The sequence below is a fragment of the Terrapene carolina genome, unplaced genomic scaffold (assembly GCF_002925995.2).
Source record: "Terrapene carolina triunguis isolate 2854851 unplaced genomic scaffold, T_m_triunguis-2.0 Scaffold172, whole genome shotgun sequence".
Taxonomy (NCBI): domain Eukaryota; kingdom Metazoa; phylum Chordata; order Testudines; family Emydidae; genus Terrapene; species Terrapene triunguis.
Window position 1 is genome coordinate 729,504 of NW_020664523.1, and position 17,960 is coordinate 747,463.

Here is a 17,960-nt window from a genome sequence, read left to right on the forward strand (position 1 = left end):
GACACACCACACGATCCATCGTCTACAGCCAAGCACTGAGGTACAATCGCATCTGCTCCAACCCCTCAGACAGAGACCAACACCTACAAGATCTTCACCAAGCATTCTCAAAACTACGATACCCACACAAGGAAATAAAGAAACAAATCAACAGAGCCAGACGTGTACCCAGAAGCCTCCTGCTACAAGACAGGCCCCAAAAAGAAACCAACAGAACTCCACTGGCCATCACCTACAATCCTCAGCTTAAACCTCTCCAACGCATCATCAGTGATCTACAACCCATCCTGGACAATGATCCCTCACTTTCACAGACCTTGGGAGGCAGGCCAGTCCTCGCCCACAGACAACCTGCCAACCTTAAGCATATTCTCACCAGCAACCACGCACCGCACCATAACAACTCTAACTCAGGAACCAACCCATGCAACAAACCTCGATGCCAACTCTGCCCATATATCTACATCAGCAACACCATCACAGGACCTAACCACATCAGCTACAACATCACCGGCTCATTCACCTGCACGTCCACCAATGTTATATATGCCATCATGTGCCAGCGATGCCCCTCTGCTATGTACATTGGCCAAACTGGACAGTCACTACGCAAGAGGATAAATGGACACAAGTCAGATATCAGGAATGGCAATATACAAAAACCTGTAGGCGAACACTTCAACCTCCCTGGCCACACAATAGCAGATGTAAAGGTAGCCATCTTACAGCAAAAAAACTTCAGGACCAGACTCCAAAGAGAAACTGCTGAGCTCCAGTTCATTTGCAAATTTGACACCATCAGATCAGGATTAAACAAAGACTGTGAACGGCTAGCCAACTACAGAAGCAGTTTCTCCTCCCTTGGTGTTCACACCTCAACTGCTAGCAGAGCACCTCACCCTCCCTGATTGAACTAACCTCGTTATCTCCATACTGATTTATACCTGCCTCTGGAAATTTCCATTACTTGCGTCTGATGAAGTGGGCATTCACCCACGAAAGCTTATGCTTCAATACTTCTGTTAGTCTTAAAGGTGCCACAGGACCCTCTGTTGCTTTTTACAGATTCAGACTAACACGGCTACCCCTCTGATACATGCTAGCAGCAGCTACCCTGAGGTCTTACCCTGTCTCTCGTTAGCATCTGGGCTCGGTTCTTGTGTTGGATTTTGATGATCCCTGGAGGCTGGATCCAGGCTTCTCCATCTACCTGCACTGGGACGCCCTCATCTCCCCGAATCGTGATCTTCACCATCCGACACTGCCAGGCAAGCACAGGAGAGGAGGCTGGCACCAAGCAGCAAGGCAGCGCATATGGCCCAGCCAAGGGCTTCATATAGCCCTAGTTAAAGAAATTCTCCCAGCAATCGTGGCTCTGCCATGGCTTGATGCCAGGGAAGTGCTGTCTGTGATGCCCAGGCATGCGGGCAAAGCCATGTCTCCTGCCAGCTGGCACTCTGCTCTCCTGGCAGAGCCACATCTCCTGGCCCAGTAGCTGGGTTCTGCCAGGAGCACCAGTGCATCTAGATTGTAGACCCTGCTGGGAGGCCTGATTCCTAGCTTGGGTCACTGGCTACAGATTAGCTCCACTCGAGCTAGCCATGTGGCCAGCATGGCTCAGGCTAGCCACTGGAGTCCAATCCCTCCCAAGCCCTGGGTATGGGCTCGGGCAGCGAGCCTGAGCACCTGCCCATGCTGCCACGGCCACACTGCTATTGTCAGGCCTCAGCTCAAGCAGAGCTGACATGTGTCCCTCTGCCTGAGCTGGGAACCCCACCTCCAGCTGCTGCAGAGCTGTACCATAGGCAGACCCACTCTGTGCTTCTCCGCCAGCACGCGGCCTACCCAGACACACCACTCGCAGGGCGTCAGTTCTGGCCTGCCTGACACCCTGTGCAACGTGGGTGTGCCATGCTCCCAGAGCAGAGCTCATCACTCCATACTGGCAGGGGCACTGCACGCTCATGGGGCACGGGACAGCCCCAATGAGATACAGAGGACAATACCCTTGTCCCAAGCCCCTCAAGCCCAGGGCCGCCCGGAGGGCATGGGACAAAAGGGGCAGTTTGTCCCCAGCCCCCCAAATCCATGGAATCTGAGTTAGCAGCGCTGCAGCCTGACACTTGGTGTCACAGCTCCTGCGGATGGGTGGCTGGGCCAAACTTGAGTGGCGCTGCGACCCCATGCACCAGGTCACGATGGCCAGTGTGGGTAGCCGGGCCCAGCCCTGCAGGACAGGTACCGCCATGGAGGGGTCAGTGTGGGGAGAGCTTGCTTCCAACCCCCACCCCACCACAGGGGGCCTCAGGAGCAGATTTTTCCCCAGGCCCCCCCAAAACCCTCGTGTAGCCCTGCTCAGGCCCCCCAACAAAAGAGCTGCCCCACTCAAACTTAGAGCCTTCCCTGCCCATATCAGCAGGAGGCCCTTCCCGCCCACCAACCTTACTGGAGACCCCCCTTCCCCTCCTCACAGGTCAGGAGCCTGACTCCCACATCTGCCCTTGCCTGACCTCCTGCAGCCTCTTCCGCCCAGGGTGCTCCCTCTCCAACCTCCGTGGGCCTCATGGGAGGGAGGCAGCAATGGGGGGGGGGGGTCGGTCCCCCTGCAGACAGGCCCCATCTGGGCCTCCAGCCATTTGGGGCCTAGCCAGGTGGGGCCCAGCCAAGGGTTAGCTGATATCCTGCGGCAGTGCTGCTTTACCTGGGCGATGCGGTGATGCTGCAGGTTGATGACTCGCGACATGGCCATCTGGATACTGCCAAAGACAGCAACCACCTCCAGCTTCTTATCATCGAAGGAGGGTGCCCCGAAGTTCTGCAGGGAACAGCACAGCCCCGTGACAGCCACCGCCCCGAACCCCTCTTCACCACACTCTGGGGCTCTCTATACAGCTGCATGTCTGTCTGTCCGCCTAGGGCTCTCTGTGTCTGTCTGTCTATACAGCTGTGTGCATGTCTGTCCATCCATGAGTTTCTGTGTCTGTGTCTATACAACTGAGTGCATGTCTGTCTGCCTAGGGGTCTCTGTGTGTGTGTGTCTGGCTATACATCTCTGTGTCTGTCTGTCTATATCTAGGCTAAGTTCCATTTCTAGGGACTCTCCAGCTGACCCAAGAGGTTGGAGCTGAAGGGTAATGATAGTGGAGCCAGGGTGGGAGCTGGGTCCAGTTGCTGAGACCAGAAGGTGGGGAGTGGAGGGAGGCAGAAGAGGCCCTGGCAGGAAACCCCAGAGGAAGCTGCCACTGACCTGAACTACCCACACAGCCACCCACAGGCGGAAGGGGAGTGGGGCACTCAGACAGGGCCCGGGGCTCCCCTAACGACTCGGCCTCCTCACAAAGGGTCCTTGCAACCTCAGACTTTTGGCCATAAACGATCCCTGAAGGTCAGGGCTGTGCACTGCAGCACAATGAGCTCGGGGTGTGCACATGAAAACAGCTCTACACTGCTCTAGCCCTTCGCAAAGGGAGTAACCCCATTTCACAGATAGAGAAACCAGGGCACAGTGAGGGGATGTGAACCCCTAAGGCCACAAGGAGTCAGTAGCAGAGTCAGGCCTAGATTGAAGACCTTCTGACCCCCAGCCCTCTCTGCTCTAGCTACCAGACAACAGTGCCTCCCAGTGAGACAGACTGCCACCCTTCCAACCCTTTCCTCAAAACCACCCAGGTACAGACTGCTGTCAGAATCAGGGCCTGAGCTAGATGGGCCCTGGGCTGATCCATCTGACGGGAGGTTGGAGACCAGACCAAGTGGAGCCAGGGCAGATCCATCTGGCAATTCCTCTGTCCCTAAGTGGATACCAGGTCTCTTGTTACAGCTGGACTGAGGCATTTCACCTTCAGATTTACCATTGGCACTACTAGCAAAGAAGCCTCCAACCCCGCCCCGCAGCCGGCACTCACGTTATCCTCCTTTGTGCCGCCCCAGAAGTTGATGCCACCAGCATAGCTGGGGATGTTGAGCACGGCAATCCCCTGCAAACTGGGCAAGGAGATGGTCACCCCATCACACTGAAAGAGAAGACAAAGCAGGCTGAGATCTTCAATGTGTGCCAGGCACCACCTGCCAGCCCGGCCACACCCTCAGATCTGCCCGCAAAGCAGGCCAGGCAGGAATGCCAGCAAACTCCTGCATTTTGCTGTGAAACACAGCCCAGGCCTAAGAGAATTCAAGGGAGTCAGGGATTCTGGGCAGCCCGCCGTGATGTTACGGGGCTGGTTTGCAGAAGTCACTGTCCATTGGAGCATCACCACTGTTTCAAGGCACTGACTACCCTTTAACATTCAGCCCCTGCCCTCCAAGAGAAAACAGGAAACACCCAGAGAATCGCCAGCCTGAATTCACTCAGGCCCTCTGCTGATCCCCGCATTGTGCCTCATTACCTAGGCAAACCCATGCTCTGATCCAACCCAAGCAGGGCCAGGAGACTTGGTTTTAAAATAAAATGCAGGAGCCTTGTCTACACTAGGGCTCCCCTGTTCGCACCACCAGGTGATGCTGTGCCAGGATGAGCAATGGTGGGAAATCTATGCACACACACCCCCAGCACAGACACAACTGGAGAGTCCCTTGGCTTTCTTACGAATGCCTGCTTGGACTTTCAGTAACCTGCTCTGCACTGGGACTCAGTGCCTCTCCTTGGGCTCTGTGTTGCAAAGGAAGAGGTTTCCATGACACGAGCAAACACAAAGCAGGAGAAGAGACCGGCACCAAGGCAGGGGGCTTGAGAAATGAGCATTGCTGTGGCCTGGCAGCCTAGCTTCTAGCTCTATCTGTGGCCCCCATTCCTACAGTCTCTAAGCACCTAAACCCCAACGCCTGGCAGAGAACAGGGATCTATCCAGGAGCCCGCACATGTTCACTTAGCTGAGCACACCTGCTCCTGCTCTTATGCTCCCCCCAGTGATTTATGGCCCCCAGACCAGGCCAGCACCTCTGATTACCTCCAGCTGGACTCGTTGCTCCAGGTTCTTGTAGGTCCTTTGCAGAAGCTCCTTGGTCCCAAGCACTCCGTACCACATCATGTTCTTGGTGCGACTGCTGCAGTGGGGCAAGGGGAGAGAAACGCACAGCTCTGAGCAGGTGCTTTAAATCCAGCCTGGGTGCCTGTCTAACACAGATGCTCTAGCTCAGCCAGCAGTCCTGGGTGGGATGTGGAAGTCACTGGCTGAGAGTCTCTGGGCTGAGTTATAGAGGACATGACCACAATGGTCCTGAAACTCATGGATCTATGTTAAACCAGTCCTGCAGACAACTCCAAGCCCCGGTCGCCACTGGCACAGTGGCCAACAGCCTTATTATGGTGGTGCAATGAGAATGACTTTTAAATATGCAAATTAGACAACAGAGATAGAGATTAACCTAATGACATGCACAGTAATTAACAGGCAACACAGACATTGCAGGACCGGATCTGACAATCTAGTCCCATATCCTGTTTCTCACCAGATGCTTCAGAGAAAGGTGCAAGAACCTGCTAGTGGCCAGGAATAACTGCCCATGGGGGAAGCTGCTTCCCTCCTTGGTCAATGACTGGTTGTTGTCCTGAAACAGGAGGGTTTGTAGCCCTTGGTGTAAAATCCCATCCAATGTAACTGTCTATGTTCTCATTCTCCACAGCAATGTCTGATCCTTTTACTGAATCCTGCTACATGCTTTGCATTCATGATATCCAGTGGCAGCAACTTCCACAGGTTAATTATGTCTTATGTAAAAATGTTTCCTTTTATTAGTTTTTAATGTGTTACCTTTTAGTTTCACTGAATGTCTCATTGAGTAGGAGAAAAAGTAAACAGGGACACCTGATTTGCTGCATCACTCAGAATTTTATAGAGCTGCTACTGGTCTCCTCTTCAAATGAAATAGTGCCACTCTTTTGAATCTCCCTCCATAGGCAATGCTCTACAGCCCTCTTTATCCAGGAAGGCAGTGTGGCCTCGTGGATAGGGCACTGGACTGGGACTCAGAAGACCTGCGCTCTATTCCTACCACTGGCCTGTTAGGTGACCTGCTTTCCCACTCTGTGCCTCAGTTTCCCCATGCGTAGAATAGGGATAATGGCTCTGCCTCCTTTGTAAAGAGATCTCTAGCTGAGAAGAACTGTATAACTCTCTTAGGTAGTATTGTTATTCAGCCATCACTTCATCCCTTCTTTTTCTGCTAGACCCTTCTTGGAGACATGCCATTCAAGGTAACTGAGTAGCAGGATTCAATTCCACCTCAGGGCATCCGGTGAGCTGAGCTCCTCTCCAGAGGTTTACATGATCTTGCCAAGACCCTCTGAGATGCTAGTAATACCTGATTGCTGTATGTTTACTCTAGATATATAGGATCTGATTTTGCAGAGACTTCCGCTGGTTCCCACTGGTCTTTGTAAAATGGGATAATTATAAATACCCACCTCACAAGGATTAACGTCCTGGGGCCTAATTAACGAATGTTTGCAGAGTGTTAGAAAATGTTGGGATGAAGGGCATTGGCGCAGTGCACTGCATGGCTCTTGTTAAACAAGCTGTTATTATTGCCACGTGGCTGCATTCCATTCAAGTCAGGCACCATAGGCACCTTCAGCTAAACAGACACGCGGACTCACATCAGAGCAGTGGAGGCTTCGTGACAGATAAGGAGCAGCGTGAAGCTCAGCCCAACAGCAGATCACTTAGGTTCTGTCTACACTACGGACTTCTGCCGGCATGGCTGTCAGCCAGGTGTGAAGAGGTGTGGTCTGACTGACGTAACTTGCCGGCACAAGCCCCTGGTGTAGACACAGCTAGACTGGCCACATGTGCTTGTCCTGGTGTCACTGGTTTCACTGGGGCGGCTGGAATAAGCTATGCTGGTGCAAGCACAGCTTGTCCGGTATAAGCTGTGTCCACACTAGGAGTGCTTTGCACTGGTATCGCTATACCGGTAAAGCCCTCCTTGTGTAGACCTGGCCAAAGACAGCTCCCCCCAGCTCCCTGCATAGGTCGCCCCTGGAGTGCATGCCCTGGGGCAGAGGGTGTCTTTATAGATGACTCCCTCATGAAATGGGAACTCAGCAATCAAGGAGTTCTGACCTCTGCTCCTAGCCTGAGCCACTTTCCATTTGAGGGAGGTAGGGGGGCTCTTTTGCCTACCTGCACTTTTTGGGGTGCTCGTCCCGCTTGTTGTTGAACTCCAGAGAGATTTTGGCATCCAGGCCTATGCCGAAGTAGTTATTCATGACACATCTTTCGGAGAATTGTCTGAAAGCAGCAGATGGGGAAGGTGAGGTTTGGACACAGAACAATGCAGCAATGATCACGGGGGTGGAACCGGGAAATGGCAGCAGAATGAAAATATCAGTCCCATTATTGAAACATCCGTATGAGAATCCTTGAGATTTATTATGGGTTTTGAAGGGGCTTTAGAATGCCAGCGACAATTGGAGCTTTGTGATTGGCTGTCAGTCATGTCACAGCCATGTCTGATTGGCTGTCAGTGATGTCATAGCCAAGTTTCTAGTCCCCATTAAACACACAGGGTTGATAGTTCTGTGTGTAATGACCCCATTGCAAAATAATAATAGCGTGCACCAGGCCAGGCCACTATTACACTTCTCAAGTGGGGAAAGCCAGGCAAACCTTCAGCTAGCCAAGCCACATTCTGTTACCAACTCTGCAAAAGATACTGTCTGCTCGCCTGGCATTGTTTAATGATACCAACCGGACGTGCTTTGGCCAGGCAGATTGTTGGCTGACGACTCACAGATAATTTGCTGATCCTAAACAGCCAGGGGACGATTCTGCTCTCGATTATGCCAATTTTCCATGGATGTAATTCCATGAGCTTCAGTGGAGGGACCCCAGATTTACACCAGTGCCAGAGCAGAATCAGACCCTGGCTTTTTAATTCTGTCATTGATTTAACAAAGACAGGTGAAGGAGCAGATTCCAGCTGCTGAACTAGCTGGTACATCTTTGCTTCCTGGAGATCAATAATATCTTGTGAGGTTAAAGCGAGGAGAGTTAGGCAGGCTGTGTTAAGGACTGTGCTTTCACCAATCTGTACTGCAGGGACAGCACTCAGACACTGCAGTAATAGTCAGACAAACAGACAGAGAGACAGACACCTCTAAATGTTTTTGTTTTAATTAAATCCAGAATCTCTAAAATTGATCAATTCCAGCTAACAGATGATCAATTCCCCCCCCCCCTCCCCCAGGGGAGCTCACTGCATAACTCTGAGATGCCTTTGCAGATCCCAGCCTGAAGGTATTATACACCTACAGTTCCAGCAACGGCCACAGCGCCTGAAGCCCAGACAATGCAATCCACCAAGCTCGCTGGTCACTGCATTCTACACTAGTTGGCTTTCACAGGTAGAGCACATGGCTGTCACCCAGCCCTGGTGATGACAAAGTCGAGGGTCACAGTGAGGAGGACGGTGGCCACGTGTCAATTAGCGGTACTGGGGGAAACACACATGGACCTTCAAGGAACAGGATGCTCCCAAACAAAAGGCTGCGAGCAGCCTCCCACCCCTTCCTTTTGGCAGTGTGGCGAGAACGCCCCCACCCGCGAGAATGGAAAGTTCCACTTCAACAAAAACCCCTCTCGTCAGCCAATCAGAATTAAGAGAGTCATATATGAGACTCTCTGGGAAAGAGGAGGAAAACTGGCTGGTGAAAGGCTGATAATGATTGAGACTGAGGTTAAGGTCAAGTGTTGATAAAGGAGAGGCTATGTATACTTTGTGGCTTTCGGCAAGTCATTTCCTTACCTGGGCCTCAGTTCTCCTGTGTCAAACGGGGATAAGAGCCCTACCCTACGGGGGGAGCAGCATCGGAGGCCTGGACATGCGCCGGGGATTAATGTTGCCCAGAGCACGTACTCACATGGTGTTGGGATCCTCGGTGAAATGGACAGTGCTGAAGCTGTCAGGTCTATCCAGGAAGATAGAGGACGTCGTGGAGGTCACCGTACCCCGCCGGGAACCTGACCAAAGGGGAGATGCTCTTTAGCAGCCAGCAGCGCCCCTGCCCTTAACAAGCGCATACCCTGCATCCTACCCCTAGCCTGCCTTCCTTAGCCCCCAACACCGCACTAAGAAACCCCTTCACTTCTGAGTGCAGAGGGGACCCCAGTGTGGCACTCTGCTAAGCACTTTGCATGCTGCCACTTTAAATGGGACATGCCCCTAGGGGAGAGTGCTGGGTGTGGCCCTACAGACGTGGATTATGGGCAGGTCTGGTGACATGGTTTGTAAATCCCTTGCAAAGAGCCTGGACAGTCTGTCTCCTGATTATCTGCACTCAGTTCTCCTTCTCACCCTGCTTTGATAATGGAGGGTGCAATACGCACTGCGCTCCTTCCCTACCACCAGCAGGGGTCAGGGCATGGGGGTTAGTTAGCCAATTAAGTGGGCTTTGGATCAGGCCCTCAGTCAACAGAAGCCCTTCCATTGACCTCAATCAGCTTTGGATCAGGCGCCTACTGCTCTCCTGCCAGCAGGGGGAGCCCCAGGTATTATTGATTTCCAACACACACACTGATGAGTCAAGGTGGGGCCCTCATCCCTGCCCCACTCCAGAGAGTTGCACTCCTCTGCTATGGTACCTGGACTCTGCAGGACACAGCCTGCCAGTCTGTCAGAGCCTCCACAGCCCCCTGCACACGGCTGGTCAATTTCCCTTGGAACGCCCAGGCCGGGATCCCTCTGCGGCCTCCAGCCAGCGCCCACACTGCCAAGGCCTGACTGTCCAAACATCACCAGCTCTGAGCCACCCAATGGTAGGCATGGGCGTAGCTTGGGCAGACAGTGTGTGCAATCCCACAGCACGCTCACGTTGCACACGGCCCTAGCAGTCTGACGGCTGGAAATCTCCAGGCTTATCCTGGTTTGGCCTGTCTGCTGTGCTCTGAGACTGGTATTTAGATTGCTCCAGGCGCTATGCAGGCAGCAAAGGTGAGCCCAAGACCAATACCCCCTGCCAGTTACACAACAGCAACTAGGAGTCCTGCTCACAGTCACAGATGCACTGTAGTACGTAGCTGGGGGGCCTCCACTTTGGAAAACGGGGCCCCTTTAATCTGTGTATTTGCCACCCCCAATCCTGCCTTGGTTCCAGCTTCTCCGATCATTTTAAATAACGAGTGACGTGGAAGAGCCCATGATCCTGAACGGGGAGTGGGCTGCATGAACCAGCCGGAGTCTTACCAAGGATTTCGGTCTCTTTGCTGAACTCTTCCAAGCTGTCCTTCTTGCTGGAAGCCGTGATGCTCCGATAGGCTTGAGTCTGCTTGTTCTGCTCATCCACAGCTACACGGGAACAGGCAAGGCATGCAATGTAAAGCCAATGCTAGGGGTATGGCTACACAGCAGTGTCAGCCCAGGGTTCATGGGACTCGAGTCAGCCCATTCATGTCAGGGAACCCTGGGCTGGAGCATCTACACTGCATTTTAACCCTAGGTTAAAGATTTGCTGACCCATGCTCAAACCTAGGGCTCTGGCACCCATACTCCAGTGCGCAGACCCAAGTCAAAGTAACCATATCCCAGAGTGCCTAGTGCCCCCACCAATCCCATCAACACTCTAGCCCTAGGAACATGGTGCACTGTGGGAAAACTCTACTGCCCTGCCTGTTTCCCAACTGTGACATGCTATTGATGGGACTCAGAAACACATAACGACTCCTGTGGTGGCTGTCCTGGGAGCACACGGCAGTGTGAAAAGGCTTTACTCTGAACTGCCCCTAATCTGAGAACTGGGTTCCTCACTAGGCTGAGTCACATGGGCAGGAAAATGCCCAGGGCAGGCCCCTGTTCTGAGGGTAACTAGGGCACCCAGCTCCAGGGCTGCCAGACTGCACCATGGGCAGTGACGGGGTTTTTGTTTGGCTGGTTTTTATTTATTGTTGTCTGTTTGTTTTGAATGGAGGTGTCCGAGGAAGAACACCCCCCCCCAGCCTGGCTGTTGCCGGATGCTGAGCGGTGAAGGGCATCCCCAGGGCTTGGGGTGCAAGGTGCTCCAGCACCCCCGGGATCCCTTAGCTCTGCCCCCGCCGCACATGGGAGGCAGGGATAAGAGATCCCTGGGAGGCTGTGGGGTAGTTTTGGGGCTGGCTCCCACTCTCCCACCTGACAATGCATGCAGCCCGGGCGTCCCTGCACACACAGCCCCAGGGAGGGCGGGGAGGCCCGGGGGGAAGGGACAGAGAGCAGAGCAGGACTAAGTGGCTGCCCTGCAGGGAGGGGGAGCAGCAGAGCTCCTGGCTCAGCAGGTCTGGGGCAGGGATGATCCTCAATATCCTGGCAGCCAGGAGCTGCCTCCTGCCAGTCAGCTTTGCTCCATTCCAGGCAAGCTGTGCACAGCAGTGAGGAGGAGCCGGAGCAGGCAAGGGGAGCGGGCTTGGCCAGGCAGTAATGGCGCTTCCAGCCTCTGCGCTGGCTGCCTGCAGCGCTGCTCCTCTGCTGCCAGGAATTCTGGGATAGATAGATCCGGAGGTCTTCCAGGACCCGAGTCAAGCCAGAGCCATGTGCACAGGAAAGCAATAGGGTCCCAGCTTAACACGGGCTCGGACCCTCCAGGTTAGCTAACTTAAGTTAGCGTGGCTGCAAGGGGGGTTAGACTTGAGCTCAGGCTTACATTGCTGCATAGACATACCCTAGGGATGCCCAGCCAGCACCTGGATGTACCCGATGCTTCCTCAGCTCACTGCTGATGGGTCTGACCCTTGCAGGTGTTTCCACTCCACCTCGTAGGGCTGGCTGAGCTCCCGAGGCCCGGGGGGCAGAGGGGTCTCCTGTCCCAGCACAGATACCCCAGCCAGGAGGCCTCTGCAGGCTGTCGTGGCACCTGGTCCTTGGTGAACCAGGCTCTTGCAGGAGCTGCCACCTGGCCCTGACGTTCTAGAGAGTATACAGAGCCTAAAGCCTACAGATGGGGATGCCAGAGATACTGTCTGGACTGGATGCTCAGGACTCCAACCCTATCTGGACCTGCCAGCAGTCCATGCGGTGCCAGCGCAAAATGGGCACAGTGCTCCTGGCAGCTGCGGTTAGAACCAATATTAGATGAGGCAGCTGGAGTCTGGCTCACAGGAGGAAAGGCAGCAGGACTGGGCCCTTCGCTAGTGCCGAGCATAAAGTGAAGGGGCTGGTTCCATGCCCAAAGACCCAGGCGGTCTGGCGTATGCTCTAGTGTAGGACTCATGAATGAAATCGTTTTTAATTGTTTACTTTATTAATGTAACTTCATAAGTAAAGTTTTATGAATGCAACAATATTCATTCATAAAACCGGTTACCCCAATAACTGGCTAATTAACAGTTAAGATGCTTGTTAAGAGCCATAGCTGTTCAGTCAGCTGCCTTTGTAAGTTTCACTATCAATCCAATTCCTGCTTAAATCACTGAGACTTGCACTGTTTCCGTATTGTAACTTCTGTTCACCATTTATTACACTTGCCTACAGTGTAACTTCTGTTCACTGTTTGCCATCCATTATACTTGTCTATATTGTAACTTCTGTTCACTGTTTGCCATATTGTAATTCAAACCCCATTTTAAAACGCTTACTCCATTTTGTAAGGGCTTGCTGCAACCTTCATTTTTGCAAACCCTGCTGTAATCTTATTAGTTTAGTTTAGATGTGTGAATGAGGTATGTATGGATGATGGAATCAACCTCCAGCCCCAGCCTGTCCCGATTAAATAGAGTTCAAACACCAACGGCTGAAGATGCAGACAAGAGCCCTAACAAAGTAAGAAGAATCCACCCTAAAAAGAAAAGGTACAATAGAAGGAAGATCAAAGCCCGGTCCGAGGCTGAAAGTCATGTCTGCAATTGACGGGTGATCAATCACCAAACCCAGAGGCAGCGTGACACAGCAAGACCTATAGACTCTGGATTCAAACTAAAGCCTATAAAAAGGATGGGTGAGATGGAAAACTTTGGAGGAGGGTAACATTCTGCTGCCAACATGGAAGGGCATCGGTGCATGCCCAACAGAGACCCAGCTCGTCCTTGTGCCCGGCTTTCCTGGCCAGTTAGCCGCCACAAGCTACGAACCCAAGCTGCAAACTCAAGCCACAGACTCAAGCAGGACTGGTAACTATGCAGCAGCTGCAGAACATCTAATGGATGTGTGTATGTGTGAATGTGTGTGTGTGTGTGTGTGTGTAGGTATTAGGTATAATGTGTGTGTATAAGGATTAAGATATTAGTTATTGGTCATAAATCAAATTATCATAATAAATGTGGCATCTTTGTCTTGACCCCTAAAACGATCCTGTATAAGTTTGTGGGACAACATTATCATGATGAGAAGTTCACTGGGCAGACAGAACCATCCAGGAGATGGGGACCCCTGCTCTTTTGGCTCCTTCCTGCACTCCAGCCCATGCTGCCAGGACCTGTGACCCACCAGCCAGGAGCAATTCCCCTGGCATCCAGGGATGCTGCTCCTGGATTAGCCACTTTTATTAGAGTCACCTCTGAGTGATTCACACTGGTGACTCAGTGTCTCAACTTCACAGAGGGGGAAACTGAGGCCCAGAAGGGTCCAGGCCAAAATGCTCAGCAGGGACCCATGCTGTGGGGTGCCTCTGTTTTGGGCGTCCTGCCTGGCCAGATCTGGCTTGATTTTTAGAAGTGCTGAGCATTAAAAAAAACGGTTTCGTAACTGTTGTTCTTTGAGATGTGTTGCTCATGTCCATTCCATACTAGGTGTGTGCATGCCCACATGTGTGGTCATCAGAGATTTTTGCCTTAGCGATACCCGTAGGGACGACTTTGGTGCCCCCTGGAGTGCCGCACTCATGCGTCGATATATCAGGCGCTGCCAGCCCTAGGCCCTCTCAGTCCCTTCTTGCTGACAACTCCGACAGAGAGGCAGGTGGGCGGGTAATGGAATGGACATGAGCAATATCTCGAAGAACAATAGTTACGAAAGGTAGGTAACTGTTTTTTCTTCTTCGAGTGCTTGTTCATGTCTATTCCATTCTAGGTGACTTACAAGCAGAATCAACGGAGGTGGGCTTTGAGCTCACGGTCTTGAAGCTTGTAGCACAGCTCTCCCAAACCTAGCATCATCTCAGGCCTGCTGGGTCAACACGTAGTGCAACGTGAACGTGTGGACGAATGACCAGGTGGCAGCCCGACAGATCTCTTGGATCAGCACCTGTGCCATGAAGGCTGCTGATGACGCCTGCACTCTAGTCGAATGAGCTGTCACGATCGCCGGCAGGGGCACATTTGCCAGCTCGTAGCAGTAGCAGATGCAGGCTGTGATTCAAGACGAGATTCTCTGGACAGACGCTGGGCGACCTTTCATTCTGGCAGCAATAGCAACAAACAACCGCGTTGACTTACGGAACGGCCTTGTTCTATCAATGTAGAAGGCCAGTGCCCATCTAACATCCAGGGTATGCAGCCTGCGCTCGTCATCCGTCACATGAGGCTTTGGACAAAGGACTGGTAAATAAATGTCTTGACCAGTGTGGAACTGGGAGGCAGCCTTGGGCCGAAAGGCCGGGTGCAGACGCAGCTGGCCTTTGTCCTTATAGAAGACCGTATATGGCAGCTCCAACGTGAGCACCCTGAACTTGTACAACTTACGGGTTGAAGTTACAGCGACCAAGAAGAAGACCTTCCAGGAGAGAAGGAGAAGACAGCAGGAAGCCAGAGGTTCGAAGGGGCAACCCATGAGCCTCGACAGCACAAGATTCAGGTCCCAAGGGAGGACTGGGTCATAGGTGCCGACTCCATGTCGAAAAAAAATAGTGGGTGCTGAGCACCCACCGGCAGGCCCCTCCTCCCCCCCCCCAGCACCGAGCCCCGCCGATCAGCTCGTTCCCATCTCCCGCAGTGCCTCCCACTGGCCGCCATCAGCTGTTTGGCGGTGTGCTGGGGGAGGAACGGGGGGCGGGCCTGGGCGACGCATGGCCCAGATGCGGGGAATGGAAGGGGCGAGACCAGCCCCTTCCAGCCACTGAGATGCTGCTCTGCAGCCCTGCACGGTGGTTGCCTGAGAGAGCCTGGCTGGGGAGGTGACTCCCATTGCCTGTCCGGGCTCGGGTTCCCGGAAGCCGAGCCAGGCGGGGAGCAGAAGCCACCTCCTCCCCAGCCAGGCTCTCTCAGGCAGCTGCCGGGCAGGGCTGCAGAGCAGCGACCGGGAGGGGCCGGCATTAAAATCAGCTCCCTCCTGCTCCCCACCTTGGCTCCTGGGGAGCAGGGAGAGCAGCAGAACATGCTGGGAGGGCAGGCGCAGCAGGAGGACAAAGCGCCCCCCCCTGCAGGTAACATGGGGCGGGGAGAGTGCGGTGGCCCCAGGGCTGGGCGCGGGGGACACACACGTGACCTGCCCTTTTGCTCGTGCCCCCCCATTATGGGGAGGCACCAGTTGAATATGGGGCACCCTCGGGGGAGAGGGAGGGGGCGGAGCAAGGACGCGAAGAGGTGGGGTGGGGGATCGGGGGAAGGGGCGGAATGGGGTGGGGCCTAGGATGGAGCAGGGGGTCGAGCACCCCCCAGGAAATCTGGAAGTCTGCACCTATGGACCGGGTCCCAGACATGCAGGTAAAGGCACTCCAGACATTTCAGGAACCGCGCTGTCATGGGATGGGCGAAGACTGACCAGCCTTGAAACGGAGGAACACCGAAACAGCCGCCAGGTGGATGGAAGATAGCGACAGGCCCTGGAGCTTAAGGTAAAGGATGTCCTGCAGCAGGAATATGCCAGTCCAAGGACCAACAAGTGAAGCCAGTTTGCCACATAGGTAGCCCTGGTGCATGGTTTTCTGCTGCCTAGGAGGACCTGTTGGACACTAGCAGAGCACTCCTGCTCATCCATACTCAGCCAAGCAGCAGCCAAGCTGTCAAGTGCAGCAACACCAGTTTTGTGTGTGGCAAGTTGCCATCGTTCTGGGACAGCAGATCTGGCCGAAGAGGTACCTGCAACGGGGTGGCTGCCGCACACAGAAGTCCCAAAGGCTGAGCGCCTCCTGACAAAGGGCCAAAGACCTGGCATCCCCCTGCCTGTTGATGTAATACATCGCAGCTGTATTGTCCATCAGGACCTGCACCACCCTGCACTTCGGGTGGGGTAAGAACACCTGGCAGGCCAGGCGAACAGCTCTGAGCTCTCTGATATTGATATGAAGGGCTAGATAGTTTTGTAGCCAGCAGCCCTGGGTGTTGCGCTCACACAGGTGGGCTCCCCAGCCCAGATCCAATGCATCCAAGACAGGGTGAGCGATGGAGACGGGGTCACGAAGGGAACCCCCTGCAGCACCGACTCAGGATTCAGCCACCAGTTCAGGGATGAGAGGACGTGACTCAGCACTGTGACCACCCAGTCCAGGGCATGTCTGCTGGGGATGTAAACTGAGGCCACTTACCTTTGCAGAGGCTGCAGATGAAGTCGAGCATGGCTGACCACGTACATGCATGCGGCCATGTGGCCTATCAGTCGCAGGCACGTAAGAGCCGTGGTGAGCAGATGGCTCTTTATGTAGGCCATCAAGTCCAACATGGCCTGAAAACACGCTTCCGGAAGGAAGGCTCTGGCCCGTATGGAGTTGAGAACTGCTCCGATAAACTCTATGCATTGAACTAGTGTTAACATGGACTTCTCTGTATTTATTAACAGGCCCAGATCATTGCAGATGGACCGCACCAGATTGAGGCTGTTGCACCCGCTCTGGAGACCTGCCCTTGATGAGCCAGTCATTGAGACATATGAAGATCTGGACCCCTTGATGTCTCAGGTAAGCCACTGCCACGCATTTCGTGAACATCCTGGGGCCCGAGGACAGGCCAAAGGGTAGCGCTGTGAACTGGAAGTGACGCCTGGCCACTATGAAACGCAGGAAATGCCTGTGTCCCTGGAATATGGAGACATGAAAGTAAGCGTCCTTTAAGTCAAAAGCAGCGTACCAGTCCGCCGGATCCAGGGAAGGGATGATGGAGGCCAGGGAGACCATGCAGAACTTCAACTTCTTGAGAGACTTGTTGAGGCCACACAGATCCAGGATAGGTCTGAGGCCCCCTTTGGCCTTCGGGATTAGGAAATAACGGGAATAGAATCTTCTTCCTTCCATGTCCTGAGGAACCTCCTCTATAGCCCCCAAGCCCAGGAACTTCTCGACCTCCTGAACGAGGAGTTGCTTGTGAGAAGGGTCCCTGAAGAGGGACGGGAAAGTGGGGGTGGGGTGGGAAGGAGGGGCAGCCAAGAACTGAAAGATATAGCCCCAAGGCACTATGTCCTGGACCCAGCGGTCTGACGTAACCCGCGACCAGGCCGAGCGGTAGGGGAAAAGGCAGTCGAGGAAAGGCGGGTAGGATCCGGTTGGGCTGACTGGGGTATCACTCTCGGGTGCACCCTCAAAATGATTGATTCTGGCCCCCTGGGTGTTTGGCGGCCCAGGCTGGTCTAGTGAATGGGAGGAAGAAAGGAGACAACAACTAAAACCAGTGTCCCTTCTCCTCGTAGGTCCCTGACAAGACTGCCTGGCGGCAGCAATGGCCAAAAGGGCTTCCTGGCTGATTGAGGCGTGTGCATGCTCAATGAGTGAAGAGTAGCCCTGGTGTCCTTCAATCCATACAGCCTGGGGTCCATTTGATCTGAGAACAGACCAACTCAGTCAAAAGGGAGGTCCTGGATCAAGGCATGCAATTCCTAGGAGAGGCCTGCAGTCTGGAGCCAGGAACTACATCACGTGACCACTGCTGATGTGACCACCCTTGCCGCTGAATCCGCCGCATCCCATGCCTTCTGCAGAGAACATCTGACTGCCGCCGTGCCCTCCTCCACCAGCATGCCCAACTCCTGGGCCAGACCCTGAGGGAGGGATTCCAGGAACTTCTTAAGACTATCCCAGAGATTAAAATTGTACCAGTCCAGCAGGGCCTGATGGTTTGCCACCCGGAATTGCAGGCTGGGAGCTGAATAAATTTTTCTCCCGAAAAAAATCGAGATTTTTGGCCTCTTTGTTT

General features: G+C 53.7%; 1 protein-coding gene across 1 annotated transcript in view; it reads right to left on the bottom strand.

The window, feature by feature from the left end:
• Positions 1-17,960, bottom strand: part of LOC112105963 (diacylglycerol kinase eta) — a 188,217-nt gene that overhangs the window by 18,791 nt on the left and 151,466 nt on the right. The window contains exons 16-22 of the mRNA XM_024198986.2: positions 10,183-10,284; positions 8,861-8,960; positions 7,122-7,229; positions 4,947-5,043; positions 3,906-4,013; positions 2,702-2,815; positions 1,127-1,261 (exon numbers count right to left, since the gene is read on the bottom strand). Of these exons, the coding sequence (XP_024054754.1) occupies positions 1,127-1,261; positions 2,702-2,815; positions 3,906-4,013; positions 4,947-5,043; positions 7,122-7,229; positions 8,861-8,960; positions 10,183-10,284 (764 nt within the window). The remainder of the gene's footprint in view (positions 1-1,126; positions 1,262-2,701; positions 2,816-3,905; positions 4,014-4,946; positions 5,044-7,121; positions 7,230-8,860; positions 8,961-10,182; positions 10,285-17,960) is intronic.